Raw genomic sequence first — 21,010 nt, 5'->3', positions numbered from 1 at the left:
TTTTGTACATCAGGACTGACACCTAACATTCACAGCTTCATTAGCTCCTCACACACAACACTGCTTCAAGCTTTGCAGCCACAGTTTATGTTTGCACACACTGACAGCTTTCACCCAGACTGGTTACGCTGCAGTCACTGGCATGTGCCTCTTGTTTACAGGATGAACTGATACATAACTAGAAGCAGCAGGTGCTAACAGACGCAGTCACCTGTCCTTAACCACATAGAGAAGTTGGTGTCCTATTTGGGGGAGCAGAAAATCAGCATTTACTTGGTCATTTAAAAGATCATGCTGTCCATTTTAAAATTGGAAGGAAAAGCAAACCGAGGTCAGAAAGAAGTTGGGCTGAAATGGTACATTATGGCCCACAACTCTAACATTTGCCTACTATTCTGTAGAGTATTATCACAAATAACAGAAGGAAGGAACAGTTATTTATCAACAAAGGTAGAAGGTTGACCAGATGAATTGTGCAGGGACAGTGAAGGATGTTGCCAGTATTGCAACTTTCAACCAATACATGTCTCCACAGTGGTGGAAAATGTTCAAACGCCTGGCCAGTACAGGAGAATCCAATAAGACATGTGATAATCTATTGTACAGACACCAATTTGTAAGCATCTTTACCGATGATTTTTCACAAATGTCCACAACTGGAAACATGACACCATTCACATCCTTTCACTTCCTTTGCAGACATGCAAGGAGGTGGAAAATGCCAAAAAAGTAAATGGGAATCTCTACTTGGTTTCAAAAACAACTGAGTCAAAGTGTTTTGGATTTGCACAAGACATTGATTAAGCAAACGTTTAAAGGTTCATGTATCTTGTATAACTCCAGAAATTCATTAATGAAAGGTATTAGGTCCATAGAAAGTGAAAATTCACTAGAAAGATATGAAGATGATAATTTTAACAACATTTCTTCTTCACATGCCCATGCCGGAGATCAATCCATAGGAAGATTAATTTGACAGCTCGAATACTGTCAACTTTAACTAAATGATGACATTTTAGGGTGTAGAAATCTCAAGATAACACAAAGGTATATACCTTCCAGTATAATTGCTTCCTGCTCAACTTTGAAATGATGTAATGAATATTCCAGGGGTCACAGGTCTGTAAAGTTAGCACCAATATGTTAGACCCTATTTCATTGCTTTCTAACCATATAGTTAAGGAAATCCCCAAAGAAACTTTTTTGCTAAAACTCTTGAATACAGGACTGATTTAAAGAAATGACGCAAGAAACATTAGTATAGCAATGGGTCTGTAATTAAACTTCAGTGTGCAGCTCAGTTGTTTGTGCTGACAGACCACATCACACACAAGAAAAACATGTCATTCTCATGATACCCTCAGTCTGTTAGTGTTGACTAAAGAAGAAATAAATCTTCTTGCAGGCAAAAGACAATAGCAGAACCTGTCTTATTACCAGTTGACACTGGTATGGACACGTCAATGGCATCGGGGTTGGAGAATAGGCACTCATGATCATTACATGTTAGTTCTCAATGAGTTGGGGACGGAGAGTTATGAAATAATCATTGATGCCAAAAAGGAAATTCTAGAGTTGGTTGATGAGTTCATTCTTGATTCCAAATCTAATTCCATGCATCCTAGGTTGATCCTTGGGTTTTCTTCCCCAGAAGAAGGCATCATCACATCTTCTTTCCTCAACTCTTGAAAGTGGAGTTGCAGGTAGACAGAGTAATGAAGAAGATGTTTGGTGCACTTGCCTTTATTGATCAGAGTATTAAGTACAGGAGTTGGGATGACATGTTGCAGCTTACAGGACATTGGTTAGGCCACTTCTGGAATCTCCATTCAATTCTGGTCTTCCTGTTTTAGCAAAGATGTTTTGGAACTTGAAAGGGTTCAGAAAAGATTTACAAGGATGTTGCCAGGGTTGCAGGATTTGAGCTATAGGGAGAGGCTGAATAGGCTGTGGCTGTTTTCCCTGGAGCGTCGGAGGGTGTGGGGTGACCTTATAGAGGTTTATAAAATCATGAGGGGCATAGTTAGGGTAAATAGTCAAGGTCTTTTCCCTAAGGTAGGGGAGTCCAAAACTCGAGGACATATGTTTAAGATGAGAGGAGATAGAGTTAAAAGGATCTAAGGGGTAACGTTTTCACGCAGGGGGTAGTGCGTGCATGGAGTGAGCTGCCAGAGGAAATGGTAGAGGCTAATACAGTTACAACATTTAAAAGGCATCTGATGGGTATATGAAAAGGAGGGATATGGGCCAAATGCTGGCAAATGAGACTAGATTAATTTAGGATATCTAGTTGACGTGGATGAATTGGACTGTGGGGTCTATTTCCATGCTGTATAGCTCTATGACTCTATAACTCAACCATCAATTTAAAAATCGCACAACACCAGGTTTTAGTCCAACAGGTTTATTTGGAAGCACTAGCTTTCAGAGTGCCGCTCCTTCATCAGGTGATTGTAGAGTATAAGATCGTAGGACACAGAATTTATAGCAAAAGTTTACAGTGTGATGTAACTGAAATTATACATTGAAAAATACCTGGATTGTTTGTTAAGTCTCTCATCTTTTAGAATGGATATGTTAATGTCCATTCTGTTGGACTATAACCTAATGTTGTGTGATTTTTAACTTTGTACATCCCAGGCAAACACCGGCACCTCCACATCACATCAACCATCAGGATTAGCTATGAAGCACATGCCTATACCAAGAAGTAAATATTAATGGAGAAATATCCCAATCAAACCTGTCACTTAATTCCATCCCATAGAAATACTTTAACATTTGCATATTGCATACAGCTCAGGAGCTGCAGAAAACTATTTGACCACTCAAACTTGCTCTACTATTTGATAAGATTATGGTGGTCTGATTATGGTTTCAACTCTACTTTTTTTTTCATCCCCTTATACCCACTGACTTCTTTGTCAGTCAAGAATCCTTGTAACTCAGATTTTAAAATACACAATGACTTGGTCTGCACAGCAAGCTTTCTGAGGCAGAGAATTCTTCAAACTGACAGACTTGAGAGAAAAACAGTTAGTCTAATCCGAAATCGCTTGTTTTTAATGTGAACCCCTGTTTGTGGTCTCTCTCCAAATGGAAAATAACCTGTCAGCATCCCTCATTTTGTTCTGTGTTTCTATAAAATCATCCGTCATCCTGTGAAACCTCAATGCACGTGGCCAACCTGTTCAATCTTTCCGCATGAAGGCAATCCCTTCATCCCAGGATCAGTGAACTTACTCTGCACTGATTCGAATGCAATTGTATTGTTCATTAAGTGTGGAAATTTGATGTCAGTTGTCATACCCTTATGACTGTATGTATAATCATTAGAAATAAAAAGTAATTCTACCTTTAGATTGGATTAGAGTTTGTTATATTTGAAGTCAATTCAGTTACCCTCCAAAAAAAAAAATCATTGCTAGTCAGGACTCCAAACTCTGAGCTCATAGTGGTTATGTTTCTTAATTGAGGAAATGTTGACAATTGAGTGGAAATGTAACACTCAAAGCAGCAGCAAAGTACCACCATTAGAATTTCAAGTGAATTTTGGGGATTGTTGAGTTAGCCACTCCATAGACACCTCTTCTAATTTGCATTCCCATTGTCAATCAGAATGCTCCTTTTCATTCCACATTTTTCTAAGTTGAACATCACAGCCTCAAGATAAATATAATGTCAAGTGCTGTCAAATGAAATGTGCTGTATATTGCTGAGGTCCCTTAGAAATACCAGAGCTGCTGAAAATTTACAATCAAATTGCAGTTTTGCAATTAAATATTTATGGTGCTTTTTTTTAAACCTGTCAAAGAATGTTACAACGTAGTGAGGATTTTATTAACAGCCGTACTAAATACTTTCCATTTCAACTTTTGAGCTGTAAGTGATCCCTTTGCCAGTTGCCCATTTCAAACATTGACTAAGTATTAACAGTTTATTTTTATCTGTCAACTGTGCTTACTTTACATTTTATCAATGCTGCTGAAATATGGAGGTGAAGAGCAGCCGGCAGTAGGTAATGTATTGGACTTGTAACATTGGTTAAGGAACAATGCACCAGCATACCCACTGCCAGTCATATTCATTTTCAGGAGCATTGGAATGGTGAACAAAATCCATCACATCTCAGTCTCTCTAGTTAGGGCCAAGCCACACATAAAAACAGTTCAACAAGGCTTCACTTCACAAGAAATGCATTTACATACAGAAATGAGAGCAACAAAGTTATACAGAGAAATGTTTGAAATTAAATTAAGTTTTTGGCTCTGACTCAATGAAGAAAGATTAGAATAGAGAACAAAACATTCATTACTGCCATGGTGGCATTGACATGCAGACTATACTGTTGGACTGTAACTATTGGCTTTGATCTGGCACTGATGGGTTTGTCTGTGTTGGTGATATTTGACATTCAGGTTAGCAATTAATGATAACTACAGTCTTTGTAATTGGTTCTCACATATGAAGTAAGTACTACTTATGAAGTCCTTACCTGCCTGGTGACTTAAGAAGCAATATGGAGGTACAAGTCATAATAATAACATTGGAAATGAGCCAAGTAACTGATAAATCATACTTGACAAATCTACTGGAACTCTTTGCTGATGTAACTAGTAGAGTTGATTGAGGAAGCCAGTGGATGTGGTTTATTTCGACTTTGTGAAGGTTTTCCACAAATCCCTCTAAGTGATTAATATGTAAAATGGAATTGGGAATAGTGTCTTGAGTTGGATTGAAAATTGGTTAGCAGATAGGATACGAGAAGGAATAAATGGATCTTTTTCTAAATGACAAGCAGTGTCTAGTAGGGTAGAAAGTGTGGTGCTGGAAAAGCACAGCAGGTTGGGCAACATCTGGGAGCAGGAGAATCAGGTGATGAAGGAGCAGTGCTCCAAAAGCTAGTGCTTTCAAATAAACCTGTTGGACTATAACGTGGTTGTTGTGTATTTTTAACTTTGTACACAGATCAATGGTTCATTTGTTGGAGGTCAGTTATCTCAGTTCCAGGCCATTTCTGCAGAAGTTACTCAGTTTATTGTCCCAAGCCAACCATCTTCAGCTGCTTCAAATATTCTTTTTTATTGTCACAATATCCTTTTTATTGTCATGCTTCATCAATAACCTTGCCTCCACCATACGATCAAGAGTGAGGATGCTCACCATTGGTTGGACAATATTCTGCACCATTTGTGACTCCCCAGATACTAAAGCATTCTGTGTTCAGATGGAATAAGACCTGTACAGCATTCATGTTTGTGCTGATAAGTGACAAGCAGCATTCATGCCTCACAAGTGCCAGACAATGGCCATTTCCAACAAGATAAAATCCAAACATTATTGTTTAACTTTCAGTTACCATTGACTAGAAACAGAACTGTACCAACCATCGAAATAAGGTAGCTACAATAACAAGTCAGCGATTGGGAATTCTGTGGCATGTAAATCCCTTCCGAACGCCATGAAGCCTGTCCACCATTGGTAAGAACACAAATAAAGAAAAAAATGGAATACTCTCTACTTGCCGAGTAGAGTACTACTCCAAAACCCCTAAGAAACTCCACAGCATCCAGGACAAGGCACCTACTTGAAAGGGACCCTATCTCCCACCTTCAATGTTCACTACTTCCCATCCTGCTACACAGTAGCAGCAGTGTGTACTCTCCAGCAGGTGCACTGTAGCAACTAATTAAGCGCAGCAGGTCAGGCAGCATCCAAGGAGCAGGAGAATCGACGTTTCGGGCATAAACCCTTCTTCAGACTTAATCCCGAAACGTCGATTCTCCTGCTCCTTGGATGCTGCCTGACCTGCTGCGCTTTTCCAGCAACACATTTTTCAGCTCTGATCTCCAGCATCTGCAGTCCTCACTTTCTCCTAGCAACTAATTAAGACTAATTATGCCTATGGCCATACTAGTCTGAAAACGCCCGATTTTGTTTGATCTTGAAAGCTGAACAGACTCAGGCCTGGCTAGTACTTGGATGGGAGACCGCCTGGGAATACCAGGTGCAGTAGGCTTTGGGGCAGCACGGTGACTCAGTGGTGAGCACTGTTGCCTCACAGCACCAGGGACCCGGGTTCAATTCCGACCTCCGGCAACTGTCCGTGTGGAGTTTGCTCATTCTCCCCGTGTCTGCGTGGGATTCCTCCAGGTGCTCTGGTTCCCTCCCACAGTCCAAAGATGTGCAGATTAAGTGATTTCACAGTGCTAAATTGCCCACTGTGTTCAGGGATGTCTAGGTTAGGTGCATTAGTCAGGGGTAAATGGAAAGTAGTTGGGGAATGGGTCTGGGTGAGTTACTCTTCGGAGGGTTGGTGTGGACTTGTTGGGCCGAAGGGCCTGTTGCCACACTGTAGAGTTCTATGATTTTTTTCAGCAGCACCTTCTCAACCTATGACCTTTGGAAAAGAGGCAACAGATGCTTGGGAACACAATCACCTGGAAATTCACCCAAATCAATCACCATCCTAATGTGGGACTATACCACGGTTCCCTCACTGTACCTTGGTTAAAATGCTGAAAATCTCTGCCCAACAGCACAGTGTGTCCCTACACCACATAGACCATAAACGTTGTAGCTAACGGCTCATCACCACCACCTGTTCAACCGGGGATCAGCTGGGGTTCACCAGTCTGGATGGTGAACCTACATTCTGTGAAGATATAAGTATATAAGAAAACAGTTATTGCTGAATCCAATTTTGACAGACTGAAATCTAAACAATTTTGACAGACTGAAATCAGCAACATTGAAGAGATGACTGAAGCTCCTGCAGCATTGTGTGCCTGTTCTTAGGGTGAAGGTAATTGCACTGACTGCTTTGTTCACTTCCCTCTATTGAAGAAACCTGAAGCACTTTCCTGTCTTGAGATTGCTGCAGTTGCACCTTTCTAGCCCTTATTTCATCCTGAAACATGTTCACAGATTGATCTTTATTCTTTCTGCTGAGGTCTCCTTGCAGCTAATTTCACCTCAGGTACTCTGTCCTTGGTGCTCTTACTCTGCAAAATAAAACTACTCATTCTTTCCCTCCTCTCAGTGGCATATGAATGAAAAGCAATATTATTCCTGAGTCATTCTATAAAAATAATTTGAACAAGCTGTAAGCAAATATAGTGGGTTGGCAGATAGATCAGCAGGTCACCAGATCTCCTATCCCCTTTCTAAATGAACAACAGAACAAACAGCTCATTTGCCATTTAGTTTATCAACAGCAGATTATCTTCCCAAATGCCTTCTCCTTACATCTTCAGTTGTTCCTAGCTTGGTAATGTCTTTGCCTCAAACATTCTGTAACTTGTTGCTGCTTGGGGGGGGATGCAGTGCAAAGATAATATTGAGCAAGATCCTAATAAATTTAAATCAGAGGAAGAAACAAGCTTATTACTTGAAAAACAAGTTTCCTTTACATTTGGAAAGAAATGTAATCTTCACATTTTAGATTGTTAGAAGGCCTATATAATTTCCTCAATAATTCATTAAATGACATTTTCTATATGTATTAATGAACTTCATTACAAATTTACAGCTGGCGATAATCTGCCTTTATCAATGATATTCTTGTGTGCATCCAAATGTTCGACAAGTGGCTCCTTGTGCCTGGTGCCAATGTGAATCATCAAGGAGATTTATTTTCTTTCACAGTGGTGTAAGGTTGGTGAATGTGTTAGTAAAGCACCTCTTCCAGACCACACAGATGGAGAATGGAACATCTGGAGTATATGGGGTACTTGTAGTCGAACGTGTAATGTGGGAGTGCATTTCCGCCAACGTAAATGTGATAACCCAAGGTAAGTCAGCGTAACCAACTTGACAGCATTTTGTATCCATATTGTTCCATAATCTCTTGTTTGATCAACTTGAATAAAATGAGGGCAGAATTTCTATAATGTCTTGAATGACCAAAAGATTGGTTCCACTGTGCCCAACCTTGTGTCTTTTCACAGTAATGACACATAATAAATGTTGTTGCTCTTCTGCAAACAGATTTCTGGGAATCAAGCACCTGTTCATTTTATCAATAGGGCATCCTCTTGAGCTCAATCTGTCTTTAGACACCTCCTGTGTAATGTCTGCATGAACAATTTTCCCAATAGCCTATAACGCAACAGATGTTTAAGCGTAGAAGGAGGCCATTTGACATTGTGCTTGTGCTATTTTTGTTGCTGGTGAAAATATGCTGACAATCAAAAATCCAGTCAGTTACTGGAGGGCAGAAACATTGTCTGAAGCGTATATAAGCTTTCCAAGAGAACTTGAATTGCTTATTTTCAGCACCAAAGCTAGTGGAAATGCATAAAAATAATCAATTCCACTTTTACTGAATGTAAGGCATTAAATAATTGGTTAAACCAGAGGCTCAATGATATCAAGCACCATTAGGCCTTGATGTCTTTTGCAAAGTTAACATATTACTCCAGCATCAAATGCTGAACGAGTTGCTAGCTTATTTCTTTTGTTTTCAACCAGCTCCCAAACTCTCTTACATTTGCTGCTTCTACCCTCACCTCTTATAATTATGAAGAGCTCATGGACTTCCATCGGTTACTAAGATTCAGACAATCTGTCTGCCCCTGTCAATGCTCTCCACCCTTTTGCTCACCCTGTGGAATTTCTCCTGAACCGAGATATGAGCAAGGATTTTTCTCTTCCATCTCCCCTCATTATTTTTCCAAACCATCTTGTCTCTAAAATTCCCCTCAGCTCTCTTGACTATAACCCCTTCAATTACTGAGCAGCAAACCTCCCTTACTTCTGTTCAGATTAGTTAATATTATATATAATCCCTTCTTGTAAGAGTTTGCTACTTTACAATCTCCATAGGATAGTACATCACAGTACAGGCCCTTCACCCCTCAATGTGTTGCTGGAAAAGCGCAGCAGGTCAGGCAGCATCCAGGGAACAGGAGAATCGACGTTTCGGGCATAAGCCCTTCTTCAGGAATGAGGAAAGTTTGTCCAGCAGGCTAAGATAAAAGGTAGGGAGGAGGGACTTGGGGGAGGGGCGTCGGAAATGTGATAGGTGGAAAGAGGTCAAGGTGAGGGTGACAGGTCAGACTGGGGTGGGGGCGGAGAGGTCGGGAAGAAGATTGCAGGTTAGGAAGGCAGTGCTGAATTCTATGGATTTGACTGAGACAGGGTGGGGGGAGGGGAAATGAGGAAACTGGTGAAATCCGAGTTCATCCCTTGTGGTTGGAGGGTTCCTAGGCGGAAGATGACGCGTTCTTCCTCCAACCGTCGTTTTGTTGTGGTCTGACGATGGAGGAGTCCAAAGACCTGCATATCCTTGGTGGAGTGGGAGGGGGAATTGAAATGTTGAGCCACAGGGTGGTTGGGTTGGTTGGTCCGGGTGTCGCAGAGGTGTTCTCTGAAACGCTCCGCAAGTAGCCGGCCTGTCTCCCCAATATAGAGGAGGCCACATCGGGTGCAGAGGATGCAATAGATGATGTGTGTGGAGGTGCAGGTGAATCTGTGGCAGATATGGAAGTTTCCTTTGGGGCCTTGGAGGGAGGTGAGGGGGGAGGTGTGGGCGCAAGTCTTGCACCTCCTGCGGTTGCAGGGGAAGGTGCCGGGAGTGGAGGTTGGGTTGGTGGGGGGTGTGGATCTGACGAGGGAGTCACGGAGGGAGTGGTCTTTACGGAATGCTGATCGGGGAGGGGAGGGAAATATATCCTTGGTGGTGGGGTCAGTTTGGAGGTAGCGGAAATGACGGCGGATGATGCGCTGTACATGGAGATTGGTGGGGTGGTAGGTGAGGACCAGTGGGGTTCTGTCCTGGTGGCGGTTGGAGGGGCGGGGCTCAAGGGTGGAGGAGTGGGAAGTGGAAGAGATGCGGTGGAGGGCATCGTCGACCACGTCGGGTGGGAAATTGCGGTCCTTGAAGAAGGAGGCCATCTGGGTTGTGCGTTTTTGGAACTGGTCCTCCTGGGAGCAGATGCGGCGGAGTCGAAGGAATTGGGAGAATGGGATGGCGTTTTTACAGGGGGCAGGATGGGAGGAGGTGTAGTCCAGGTAGCTGTGGGAGTCGGTCGGTTTGTAGTAGATGTCCGTGTTGATTCGGTCGCCTGAGATAGAAATAGAAAGGTCGAGGAAGGGGAGGGAGTCCCTCCTCCCTACCTTTTATCTTAGCCTGCTGGACAAACTTTCCTCATTCCTGAAGAAGGGCTTATGCCCGAAACGTCGATTCTCCTGTTCCTTGGATGCTGCCTGACCTGCTGCGCTTTTCCAGCAACACATTTCCAGCTCTGATCTCCAGCATCTGCAGACCTCACTTTCTCTTCACCCCTCAATACTGTGTTGGCCTTCTATTCTATTCTAAGATTAGAGTAGTATCCGTCCTCAAAAAACTCAGATTACCCCCGTCCTCAAAAGGGACCACCCCTGAGTGTATAATAAAAGAATATTGAAATGGCCCTCATGACACATCAGAAATCCAACCATTTTTACAGAGTTGTATTGTTCTTCATGATTCTTCTAGACATCTTTTAGTATGTCTTTGATGCCAGCAGTCAAATCAACCTTGCAACTAATCTTGAATAAAGTTCCTCCATAAGCCCATCAGAAACAGGAACAGGAGGAGGCCATTCAGCCTCTTGAGCCTACTCTGTCATTCAATAGGATCATGGCTGATTTGACATTCCTCACATCTACTTTCCTGCCCCTTCTCCGTAATCCTTGATTCCTGACTGCATTCAGAAAATCAATATCTTGTCCCACGTGACTCTCCCTTAACTTCTCCAATCTCTGACTCTATCTAAGCTCCCTACTCCTTGTAGGTGCAGTGTTATTAATGATGTTCCTGATGCCTTTTCCTTAGCAAAGTGACCTTTATTTAAAAGTTCAGGATATTTTAATGTAGTTCCATAGAATCTTCTTAAAACATTACATTTGATTCATATCTATTTATAACATCAAACATCAGACAGAGTGCAACAGATGATCTTATCTGACCTCACTTAAATTCTGAAGCTGCATTCCCATTATCTCTGGCAGATGAAAGGATGCTGACCAACTAAGATCCCCCATTTCTGCCCCGTGTCATATCTTTTTATGCTGAAACTTTGATCATGCTTTTGATTTCGAATCTATTGTAATATTCACAGGAATCTCAGTTGCCAAACCTGCTGAACCAGTGTGTTCACTGATATACATTGGCTCCAATTCCAACATACAGTCATAGAGATGTGCAGCACGGAAACACACCCGTCGGTCCAACCTGTCCATGCCGACCAGATATTCCAACCCAATCTAGTCCCACCTGCCAGCACCCGGCCCATATCCCTCCAAACCCTTCCTTTCATATACCCATCCAAATGCCTCTTAAATGTTGCAATTGTACCAGCCTCCACCACTTCCTCTGGCAGCTCATTCCATACATGTACCACCCTCTGTGTGAAAAAGTTGCCCTTTAGGTCTCTTTTATATCTTTCCCTCTCACCCTACATCTATGCCCTCTAGTTCGAGACTCCCTGACCCCAGGGAAAAGACTTTGTCTATTTACCCAATCCATGCCCCTCATAATTTTGTAAACCTCAACCCTCACCCCTCAACCTCCGACACTCCAGGGAAAACAGCCCCAGCCTGTTCAGCCTCACCCTATAGCTCAAATCTCCAACCCTGGCAACATCCTTGTAAATCTTTTCTGAACCCTTTCAAGTTTCACAACAGGGCAGCACGGTGGCACAGCGGTTAGCACTGCTGCCTCACAGCACCAGAGACCCGGGTTCAATTCCCATCTCAGACAACTGTGTGGAGTTTGCACAATCTCCCCATGTCTGCGTGGGTTTCCTCTGGGTGCTCCGGTTTCCTCCCACAGTCCAAAAATGTGCAGGTTAGGTGAATTGGCCATGCTAAATTGCCCGTAGTGTTAGGTGCAGTGGTAAATGGGTCTGGGTGGGTTGCGCTTCGGCGGGTCGGTGTGGACTTGTTGGGCTGAAGGGCCTGTCTCCACACTAAGTAATCTAATCTAATCTAATCTAATCTAATCTTTCCGATAGGAAGGAGACCAGAATTGCACGCAATATTCCAACAGTAGTCTAATCAATGTCCTGCACAGCCACAACATGACCTCCCAACTCCTGTACTCAATACTCTGACCAATAAAGGAAAGCATACCAAACGCATTCTTCACTATCCTATCTACCTGCGACTCCACTTTCAAGGAGCTATGAACCTGCACTCCAAGGTCTCTTTGTTCAGCAACACTCCCTAGGACCTTACCATTAAGTGTATAAGTCCTGCTAAGATTTGCTTTCCCAAACTGCAGCACCTCGCATTTATCTGAATTAAACTCCATCTGCCACTTCTCGGCCCATCTGATCAAGATCCTGTTGTAATCTGAGGTAACCCTCTTCGCTGTCCACTACACCTCCAATTTTGGTGTCATCAACAAACGTACTAACTATACCTCTTATGCTCGCATCCAAATCATTTATGTAAATGACAAAAAGTAGAGGACCCAGCACCGATCCTTGTGGCACTCCACTGGTCACAGGCCTCCAGTCTGAAAAACAACCCTCCACCACCACCCTCTGTCTTCTACCTTTGAGCCAGTTCTGTATCCAAATGGCTAGTTCTCCATTTATTCTGTGAGACCTAACCTTGCTAACCAGTCTCCCATGGGGAACCTTGTCGAACGTCTTACTGAAGTACATATAGATCACATCTACCGCTCTGCCCTCATCAATCCTCTTTGTTACTTCTTCAAAAAGGGGCAACACAGTGGCTCAGTGGTTAACACTGCTGCATCACAGCACCAGGGTCCCAGGTTCAATTCCAGCCTCAGATGACTGACTGTGTGGAGTTTGTACATTCTCCCCGTGTCTGCGTGGGGTTTCCTCTGGATGCTCCGGTTTCCTCCCACAGTGCAAAGATGTGCAGGTCAGGTGAATTGGCCATACTAAGTTGCCCATAGTGTTAGGTGCATTAGTCAAAGGGAAATGGGTCTGTGTGGGTTACTCTTCTGAGGGTCGGTGTGGACTGGTTGGGCCGAAGGGCCTGTTTCCACACCGTAAGGAATCTAATGTAATCTAATCTTACCTAAAAAACTCAATCAAGTTTAGTTTCCTTTGCACAAAGCCATGTTGCCTATCCCTAATCAGTCCTTGCCTTTCCAAATACATGTACATCCTGTCCCTCAGGATCCTCTCCAACAACTTGCTCACCACCGATGTCAGGCTCACTGGTCTATAGTTCCCTGGCTCTCCTTACTACCTTTCTTAAACAGTGGCACCATGTTAGCCAACCTCCAGTCTTCCGGCACCTCACCTGTGTCTATCGATGATACAAATATCTCAGCAAGAGGCTCAGTAATCACTTCTCTAGCTTCCCACAGAGTTCTAGGTTACACCTGACCAGATGCTGGGGATTTATCCACCTTTATGCGTTTCAAGACATCCAGCACTTCCTCCTCTGTAATATGGACATTTTGCAAGGTGTCACCATCTATTTCCCTGCATTCTATATCTTCCATATCCTTTTCCACAGTAAATACTGATGCAAAATATTCATTTAGTATCTCCCCCATCTCCTGTGGCTCCACACAAAGGTTGCCTTGCTGATCTTTGAAGGGCACTATTCTCTCCCTAGTTATCCTTTTGTCCTTAATGTATTTGTAAAAACCCTTTGGATTCTCCTTAATTCTATTTGCCAAAGCTATCTCATGTCCCCTTTTTGACCTCCTGATTTCCCTCTTAAGTATACTCCTACTGCCTTTATACTCTTCTAAGGATTCACTCGATCTATCAGTCTACACCTGACATATGCTTCCTTCATTTTCTTAACCAAACCCTCAATTTCTTTAGTCATCCAGCATTCCCCATACTACCAGCCTTTCCTTTCACCCTGACAGGAATATACTTTCTCTGGATTCTCGTTATCTCACTTCTGAAGGCTTCCCATTTTCCAGCCGTCCCTTTACCTGCGAACATCTGCCCCCAATCAGCTTTTGAGTTCTTGCCTAATACTGTCAAAATTGGCCTTTCTCCAATTTAGAACTTCAACTTTTAGATCTGGTCTATCCTTTTCCCAATAATGGATCACTTTTAAAATTTTCATCCTCCTTTTCAACCCTTTCCTCACTCTTTCCCAGCTCTGTAACTTGCTTCATACTGACAACCTCAAGAGTTCTGAGTCCTTCCAACATTTGAATCCTCCACTTGCCTCATCCTCCACTGGCAGCCTTCTCTCGAATTAACTCAGCAGTGAACCCCTCTGTTTTCCTTGAAAATTCTTTGACTGAAAAAGACAAAAGATTGAAAAAGACATTGGTTTCACCACACAAATGAGGAAAATCTAGATCTGTCCGTCAGCAAACAGATGCATTCTAATGAATATTGCTAAATCAAACTTTTACTGCTATTGTTCAAAGTATCCTGTCATTTTACACATCAAGTTTCTACAGGAGAATGACTGAGTTCTTTGCGTGAAAATGTACATCCAAATAAACATTACACTTCACTGTTGGGGAACAGTGTATGCTAAATACTTTAAAACAAATATTATAAGACTCTTCTTAAATGTAGTGGTACGACAGTATTTAACATAGAATATGGAACATAGAACAATACAGCACAGAACAGGCCCTCCGGCCCTCGATGTTGCGCTGACCTGTGAACTATTCTCAGCTCGTCCCCCTACACTATCCCATCATCATCCATGTGCTTATCTAAGGATTAAAATCAACGAGGTAAAAACAATGACTGCAGATGCTGGAAACCAGATTCTGGATTAGTGGTGCTGGAAGAGCACAGCAGTTCAGGCAGCATCCAAGGAGCAGCGAAATCGGGCAAAAGCCCCTCATCAGGAATAAAGGCAGTGATAAATCTCCCTAATGTGGCTGAGTTACCTACACTGGCAGGTAGGGCATTCCACGCCCTTACCACTCTCTGAGTAAAGAACCTTGACTACAGATGTTAGATTAATAACCAGAAAACAAATTGTGTCCAAATGGCTTTGGATTTGCTGTGTTGACATAAATGTACCAGAATGTGAATCCATATACCCAGTGTTAAATCCCTGTCCTTTCAGGGAAGTGAAAAAGGATTTAACAGCAGCAAGGAGGGCCTATGAAAAAGAACAACATATAACACAAAAGGGATTTGGAATATCTTCTACAGTTTATAATCAGAGGAAGTCACTGAGGAAGAAACTGATTTGGGTTGATAAAGATTTATGACATTAGTCAGTTGACATAACTGAGGCATTAAATACATCTGTCTTTACCAAGAGAGGTGTTGTTTCCCATGTCAGGGTGAAAAAGGAGCTGATTACTGAAGTTGAAGAATTCCAAATGAATGAGTTATTGGACAGGCTGTCTGTGCTCAAGAATATAAGAAATAGGACCAGGAGTAGGCCATTCAGCTGCTTGAGCCTGCTGAGCCAATCAGGAGGGACATGGCTGATTTGCCTAGCCTCAACTCCTCTTGTCAATTCTATTTATGTTCTTATTGATGAACAGGTGGGTACGTTGAGCTGAGCCCATGATCTTATTGAATGGTGTAGCAGGCTCGAAGGGCCAAATGGCCTACTCCTGCTCCCAGCTCATATGTTCTAACTTGCTGAAGTTTGAAAAATCTGTCTACCTCCTCTATAATTACTTTGTGATCTAGTGTCCACTATTGTCTGTGGCAGAGAATTCCAGATATTTCCTGACTTCTGGGAGAACAAATTCCTTTGCATCTCAGTTTTAAATGAGTGTCTCTTCTGTAAGTGATAACCTCTTCTCAAGATAGAATCCCTATGGTGTGGAAACAGGCTGTTTGGCCCATCGAGTCCACATCAACCCTCCAAAGGGCATCCGACCCAGACCCAACCCCTACCCTATCCCTGTAGCTCTGCATTTCCCATTGCTAATCCACCCTAACCTGCAGATCTTTGGACTGTGGGAGGAAACTGGAGCATCCAGAGGATGCCCCACACAGGCATGTGGAGAATGTGCAAACTCCACACAGACAGTCGCCCGAGACTGGAATCGAACCTAGATCCCTGGTGCTGTGAGGCAGCAGTGCTAACCACTGAGCCACTGTGCTGCTCCTCTCAGCCCCTTTAGAATCGTCTATGTGTCAATAACATCGCCCTTATTCTTCCAACCTCTAATCCATAAAGGTCTGATCTGTTCAGCCATTCTTGATACATAAACCCCTTTATTCCAGGAATCAGCATCCAATGTATACATTTCTTGGGACTTGATTGACCAGAATCTGCTGGAGGTGTATGACAGTAAGCTTCTGACTGGTAACATGTCAAATCCATGGGGAGAGGTATCATCCCTCTCTTCTAACAAGCGGACGGAGAGGGAGGAAATTAGAAATTGAGTCATTCAATGAGAGAATCCCTGCAGTGTAGAAAGAGGCCTTTTGGCCCATCAAGTCTGTACTGACCCTCCAAAGAGCATCCTATCCAAACCCAGCTCCCCCACCCCGTTCCCTATCTTGTTCCCCACTCTATCTTCCAGAGTATTGGAAGAAACTGATTTGGTTTGCATCAACGTAGTCGTGTAATGTACTTTTTGAAAATTTTATGAATGAAGTATATTTTTCAGAAAGAACAACGTCTGTGTGTGTGTGTGTGTGTGTGTGTGTGTGTGTGTGTGTGTGTGTGTGTGTGTGTGTGTGTGTGTGTGTGTGTGTGTGTGTGTGTGTGTGTGTCGCCCCAGCCGAACCCCGACCTTCACCCCACCCCATCCCCATCACCCCCTGTTTCTTCTTCCTGCTCAGATTGATGGTCACAAAGTAGATGGGAGCTGTGGAAAATGTGTTGCGGAAAGCTCCCCCAACATCTTGACATCCTTGTTCTATGAAGAACACTCCAAAGAGGCAGAGGCTTCGCTCAGTTAGATCTCGGTGGAATATTGTGATAACTGCTGTCCTCTGTCAGGATTGGAGTTCACCCCTCTTAGAAGTTCAGGGACAGTGTTTTCTTGCAGAAATATAACTTAATGTAGTTGTGCATTCCAATAGTAATTTTTTTTTATTCCCATTGAGGCCTGGTCCTAAAGGCAAGAATTGCCAGGGCTCCCGTGTGCAGTACAGGACATGCAAGAACCCTCCTTGTCCGGCTGGAGTGCCACATTTTCGGGACTTGCAGTGCCAATCATTCAACAGGCCATCATATCAAAAGCATTCCTTGAAGTGGTATGCCATCATTAATGAAGGTATTTATGTTCCTCAAGCCATTGATTATGTATTCATCATTATCTTTCCATGTTGCTGACAACTGATTTCATGTGATATCATTGATCAGTTCGTGATTTAATGGAAGTTTAAACTTTCTGTTCTTTTGTTGTAATTGTGATCATACATGACAGCAACCACTTTGTTGAGCAAAATATGTTCTAAATGTTTCAAAATGTGTGTCCATGCTAATTTGATAAGACAGTGAATTGGATATGTAGTAGAGCATGCATCCTGTCACTCTGTGGAAAAGCATGGTGAACAGGATTTGTACAATCTAATGGATGAGCCAAATATGGCCAAGACGCTCCTCAGGTCCAAGCCACAAAGCTGTAAATAGTTCCCCTCTTCGCTCCCCTCTTCTTTGTTCACAAAGCCAACTGTAGCTGTTTGAAGTTGCCAAACCAGGAAGGCTGAAAAGGCTGCTTCTAACTCGAATTTTCAACAATATCTAAACACTACAAACTTCCACTGAAGCTGAAAGAATCTTCAGGCCTAATAATTTTTCAAAAAACTGCAACATTCTGCCCTACTCTTTATACCATTTTCGTGGCCTCTGAGAGATCTCTTCTGCAAAGGCTCATAGAGAAAAAATTCCTTGATTACATCTTTGGAGATACTGGAATGTTTATTCTTTTCGAATATTGTCTTTCTGTACATTCCTTTATTTTTATTCTCTTTCCTCTGTGTCATTCCCTCTGCCTTGTGCTTCACAACTTAATTTAGGAAAGACTTGAGAAAGAAGTTCATTGACAGAGGCATCTGAGACATGTTGGTTGGTGAGGATGCAGTCAGCATGTCTTTCACTTTTGGCTCCCACAGCACCAGCTGCAGAGTCAGTCACTCAGCTTTGGCCAGTTCAGTTAGTATTGGTGCTACTGAACTATCCTGATCATTGTCAAAAAATGTGGTGCTAGAAAAGCACAGCAGGTCAGGCAACATCCAAGGGGCAGGAGAATCAACATTTCGGGCATAAGTCCTTCATCAGCCCTTCCTGATCAAGGGTTTATGCCCAACATCGACTCTCCTGCTCCTCAGATGCTGCCTGACCCACTGTGCTTTTCCAGCTCCATGTTTTTTGACTCTGATCTCCAGCATCTGCAGTTCTCACTCTCCCCTATTCTGATCATTGATGACCTCCACCCGGAGTACACACTGAGGCAATGATATTCTGCTGTTTCTTCCTAGTGGAGCCCAACATGAAGAAATACTGACTCAACAGCTGAGGGAAGATGATAGGTGGAGGGCAGCAAGAAATCTCCTCACTCTTGCCATGAGACCTGAATCACAAAGCTTTGTCATCCAGAATCAATGTTGAGGATATCCTGAACCATTTACTCTCACCTGTATTGCACTGTTCCACCATGTCTGTTGGGTCTGTCCTGTCGGTGGGATAGTGCATACCCAGGTGTAATGTTGATGTGGGGATTCTGGATGGTAATGCCATTGCATGTTGAGGAGACGAGTTTAGATCCTGTCTTGTTGCAGATGATCATTGCCTGGCACTGGTGCGATATTACTTATCACTTATCAGCCAAAGCCCAAGTGTCGTCCAGGCTTAGTTACACGCAAGTATGAACAGTTTCATTTTATGTGGAGTTGCATATGGAACTAAAGTTAATAAATCACCAGCAAGTATCCATAATCATAATGTAATGATGGAAGGAAAGTTAGGGTTACCCTAACCCTAACCCTATCTTATACTCCACAACCACTCGATGAAGAAGCAGCGCTCCGAAAGCTAGTGCTTCCAAATAAACCTGTTGGACTATAACCTGGTGTTGTGTGATTTCTAACTTTGGATATGAGAGGTCTTCATCGAGTTTTGAATTGTTGTGTTGATTGTGGAATCAGTTTACTTTGTCCACTGCATCCTGCTTCCGCTGTTTAGCATTCATTTAGTCCTGTGTGAGAATGGTACTTCATCTCAAGTAAGGACTGTGCAGTGTTCCCTCATAACAATATTGTTATTGAGAGGTGTATCTGCAACGTGGAACTTGATGTGTTGAGTAGGAGTTTCCCTCTTGCCTTCTGACATGAGTCCACTCTGACATATATATCCTTCAGGACTCAGACAGCTCAGCCTGTGTTGGTACCAATCAGCTGTTGGTAAGAACCAAAGCGTGTGTTGCTGGAAAAGCACAGCCAGTCAGGCAGTATTCGAGGAGCAGGAAAATTGATGTTTTGAGCATAAGCTTTTCATCAGGAATGAGGCCTCAAAAGCTTTTATTCAAAACGTCGATTCTCCTGCTCCTCGGATGCTGCCTGACCGGCTGTGCTTTTCCAGCAACACACTCTTCGACTCTGACCTTCAACATCTGCAGTCCTCTCTTTATTGCCGGTGCTGGTAACAGGCTAGAATACATCATGTATCCTCATTTCTCCTATTGGTGGTTAGGATAAAGGAGCACTTGTGATTTAGCAGCTGTGAAAGAGGGTGTTAGGTGTTAGTCATCAGGCAACGTCCTTACTCATGCTTGAACTGATGCCTTGGGTCCTTATGGTGCCTGCAGTCAATATTGTGGATTTCCCCCAAAGTCATTTCCTTCCACCAGGGCTACGACTATCTGGTGCATCTGTCCTCCCAGTATACAAGGACATACCCAGGAATCTGGACAGTTGGCTGTAAAGTCTGATCCAATGAGCATGTCTGTCAAACTGTTTCAAAATACCTTCAGGGATAGTGTTCTCAATTATTAGAACAAGTCTACATCTGGCTTTGCACTCGATTGTACTGAAAATGCTTTGTGTGTTTCATGCCTAGATCATTGCGATTATGCTTACTCAATGTTTTATAGTGTGTTGATATAACTGAATGGTTTGTAAAATGCCATTTCAACAAACAGTTAAGAAGCTGTCACATGGTTATGGGCCTGGATTTACATGTAGACATAAGTGTGTAAGGCCAGCAGACTTCCCTCACTTAAAACACAGAATGTTAAAGCAAAAGACTGAAATCAAGGCACATTGAGTGTTGCCAGCTGCCAGCTGGAATTTTTACATCAATTTCTCCAAATATTCTAATCACCTTTGAGACCATATAATACCAACTGAAGTAGAAATAGTTGATTAAAAAAAGTCCAGGTGATGACATAATTCAGATATTATTATCCTGTATGTTTAACTTAATTAAAAATCGGTATATCAGTAAAATTTATTCAGAAATGACTTGTTTAAAGGGAGCGCTGAAAAAAAATCAGGAAAACAAATCTCTCTTTACTGCCAAATACAAGAGGTGAAATCTTAATTTTCATCAAAATATTTTGCTCCATCACTTGTTCATTGTCACTAGGACCAACATAATGACACACAACTCTCTGTGACTTCATTTGCCCCAAACTCAAAATCTAATTTGTCAGATTCTCACTGTAATACACAGGAGGAAAAAAATTAAATAAAATGAAACAAGAGCAATAGCCCATGCCAACAATGAACAATGGATTGTTTACTTTAACAAAATAGAAGAACAAACTGATATCAAAGCTGTAATTTTTCAAGGGGAAGTCTGCAATGGAAAGCTCCTTCATGTATATCTGTTGTTTGTACAACAGAACTAGAATTAAGGAAGAATGGACATCAAACATATAAAATACTGAAACATTAGATATAATGGTTGCCATAACCTGATGACATTTATACAAATGATAGGGAAAATTCAGTGAAGTCACGATAAATTAATTAATGGGATTAGCAGGCTTGCTTTTTTATGAAAGCAAAGTGTAGTAATTGTATTAAGGTCAACCAGATGGACCTCATAAAATATGAGCTCTGTGAGTGGGTCTGTTAATCTGGTCCGATCAGGGAGCCCTGGGTGACTGATATAAACAGGAGTGTCA

At 42.5% G+C, this 21,010-nt stretch overlaps 1 protein-coding gene and 1 pseudogene across 3 annotated transcripts in view; both read left to right on the top strand.

Annotated features, from left to right (window-relative positions):
• The window catches only part of LOC122563838 (A disintegrin and metalloproteinase with thrombospondin motifs 19-like), a 567,067-nt gene that overhangs the window by 306,984 nt on the left and 239,073 nt on the right, over positions 1–21,010 (top strand). For 2 of the 3 annotated variants that reach the window (XM_087994230.1, XM_087994226.1), the window contains exons 12-13: positions 7,648–7,793; positions 16,986–17,155. The exons of the other annotated variant lie outside the window; for it this stretch is intronic. In XM_087994230.1, coding sequence (XP_087850356.1) covers positions 7,648–7,793; positions 16,986–17,155 — 316 coding nt within the window. The remainder of the gene's footprint in view (positions 1–7,647; positions 7,794–16,985; positions 17,156–21,010) is intronic. 3 annotated transcript variants of the gene reach the window in all.
• LOC122539671 (5S ribosomal RNA) lies at positions 5,901–6,019 on the top strand (annotated as a pseudogene).

Source organism: Chiloscyllium plagiosum, unplaced genomic scaffold (genome assembly GCF_037043375.1).
Source record: "Chiloscyllium plagiosum isolate Xiang-an unplaced genomic scaffold, Cpla_swu_hap1 HiC_scaffold_2, whole genome shotgun sequence".
NCBI classification, from domain to species: domain Eukaryota; kingdom Metazoa; phylum Chordata; class Chondrichthyes; order Orectolobiformes; family Hemiscylliidae; genus Chiloscyllium; species Chiloscyllium plagiosum.
This window is presented reverse-complemented; position numbering and strand designations above follow the sequence as displayed.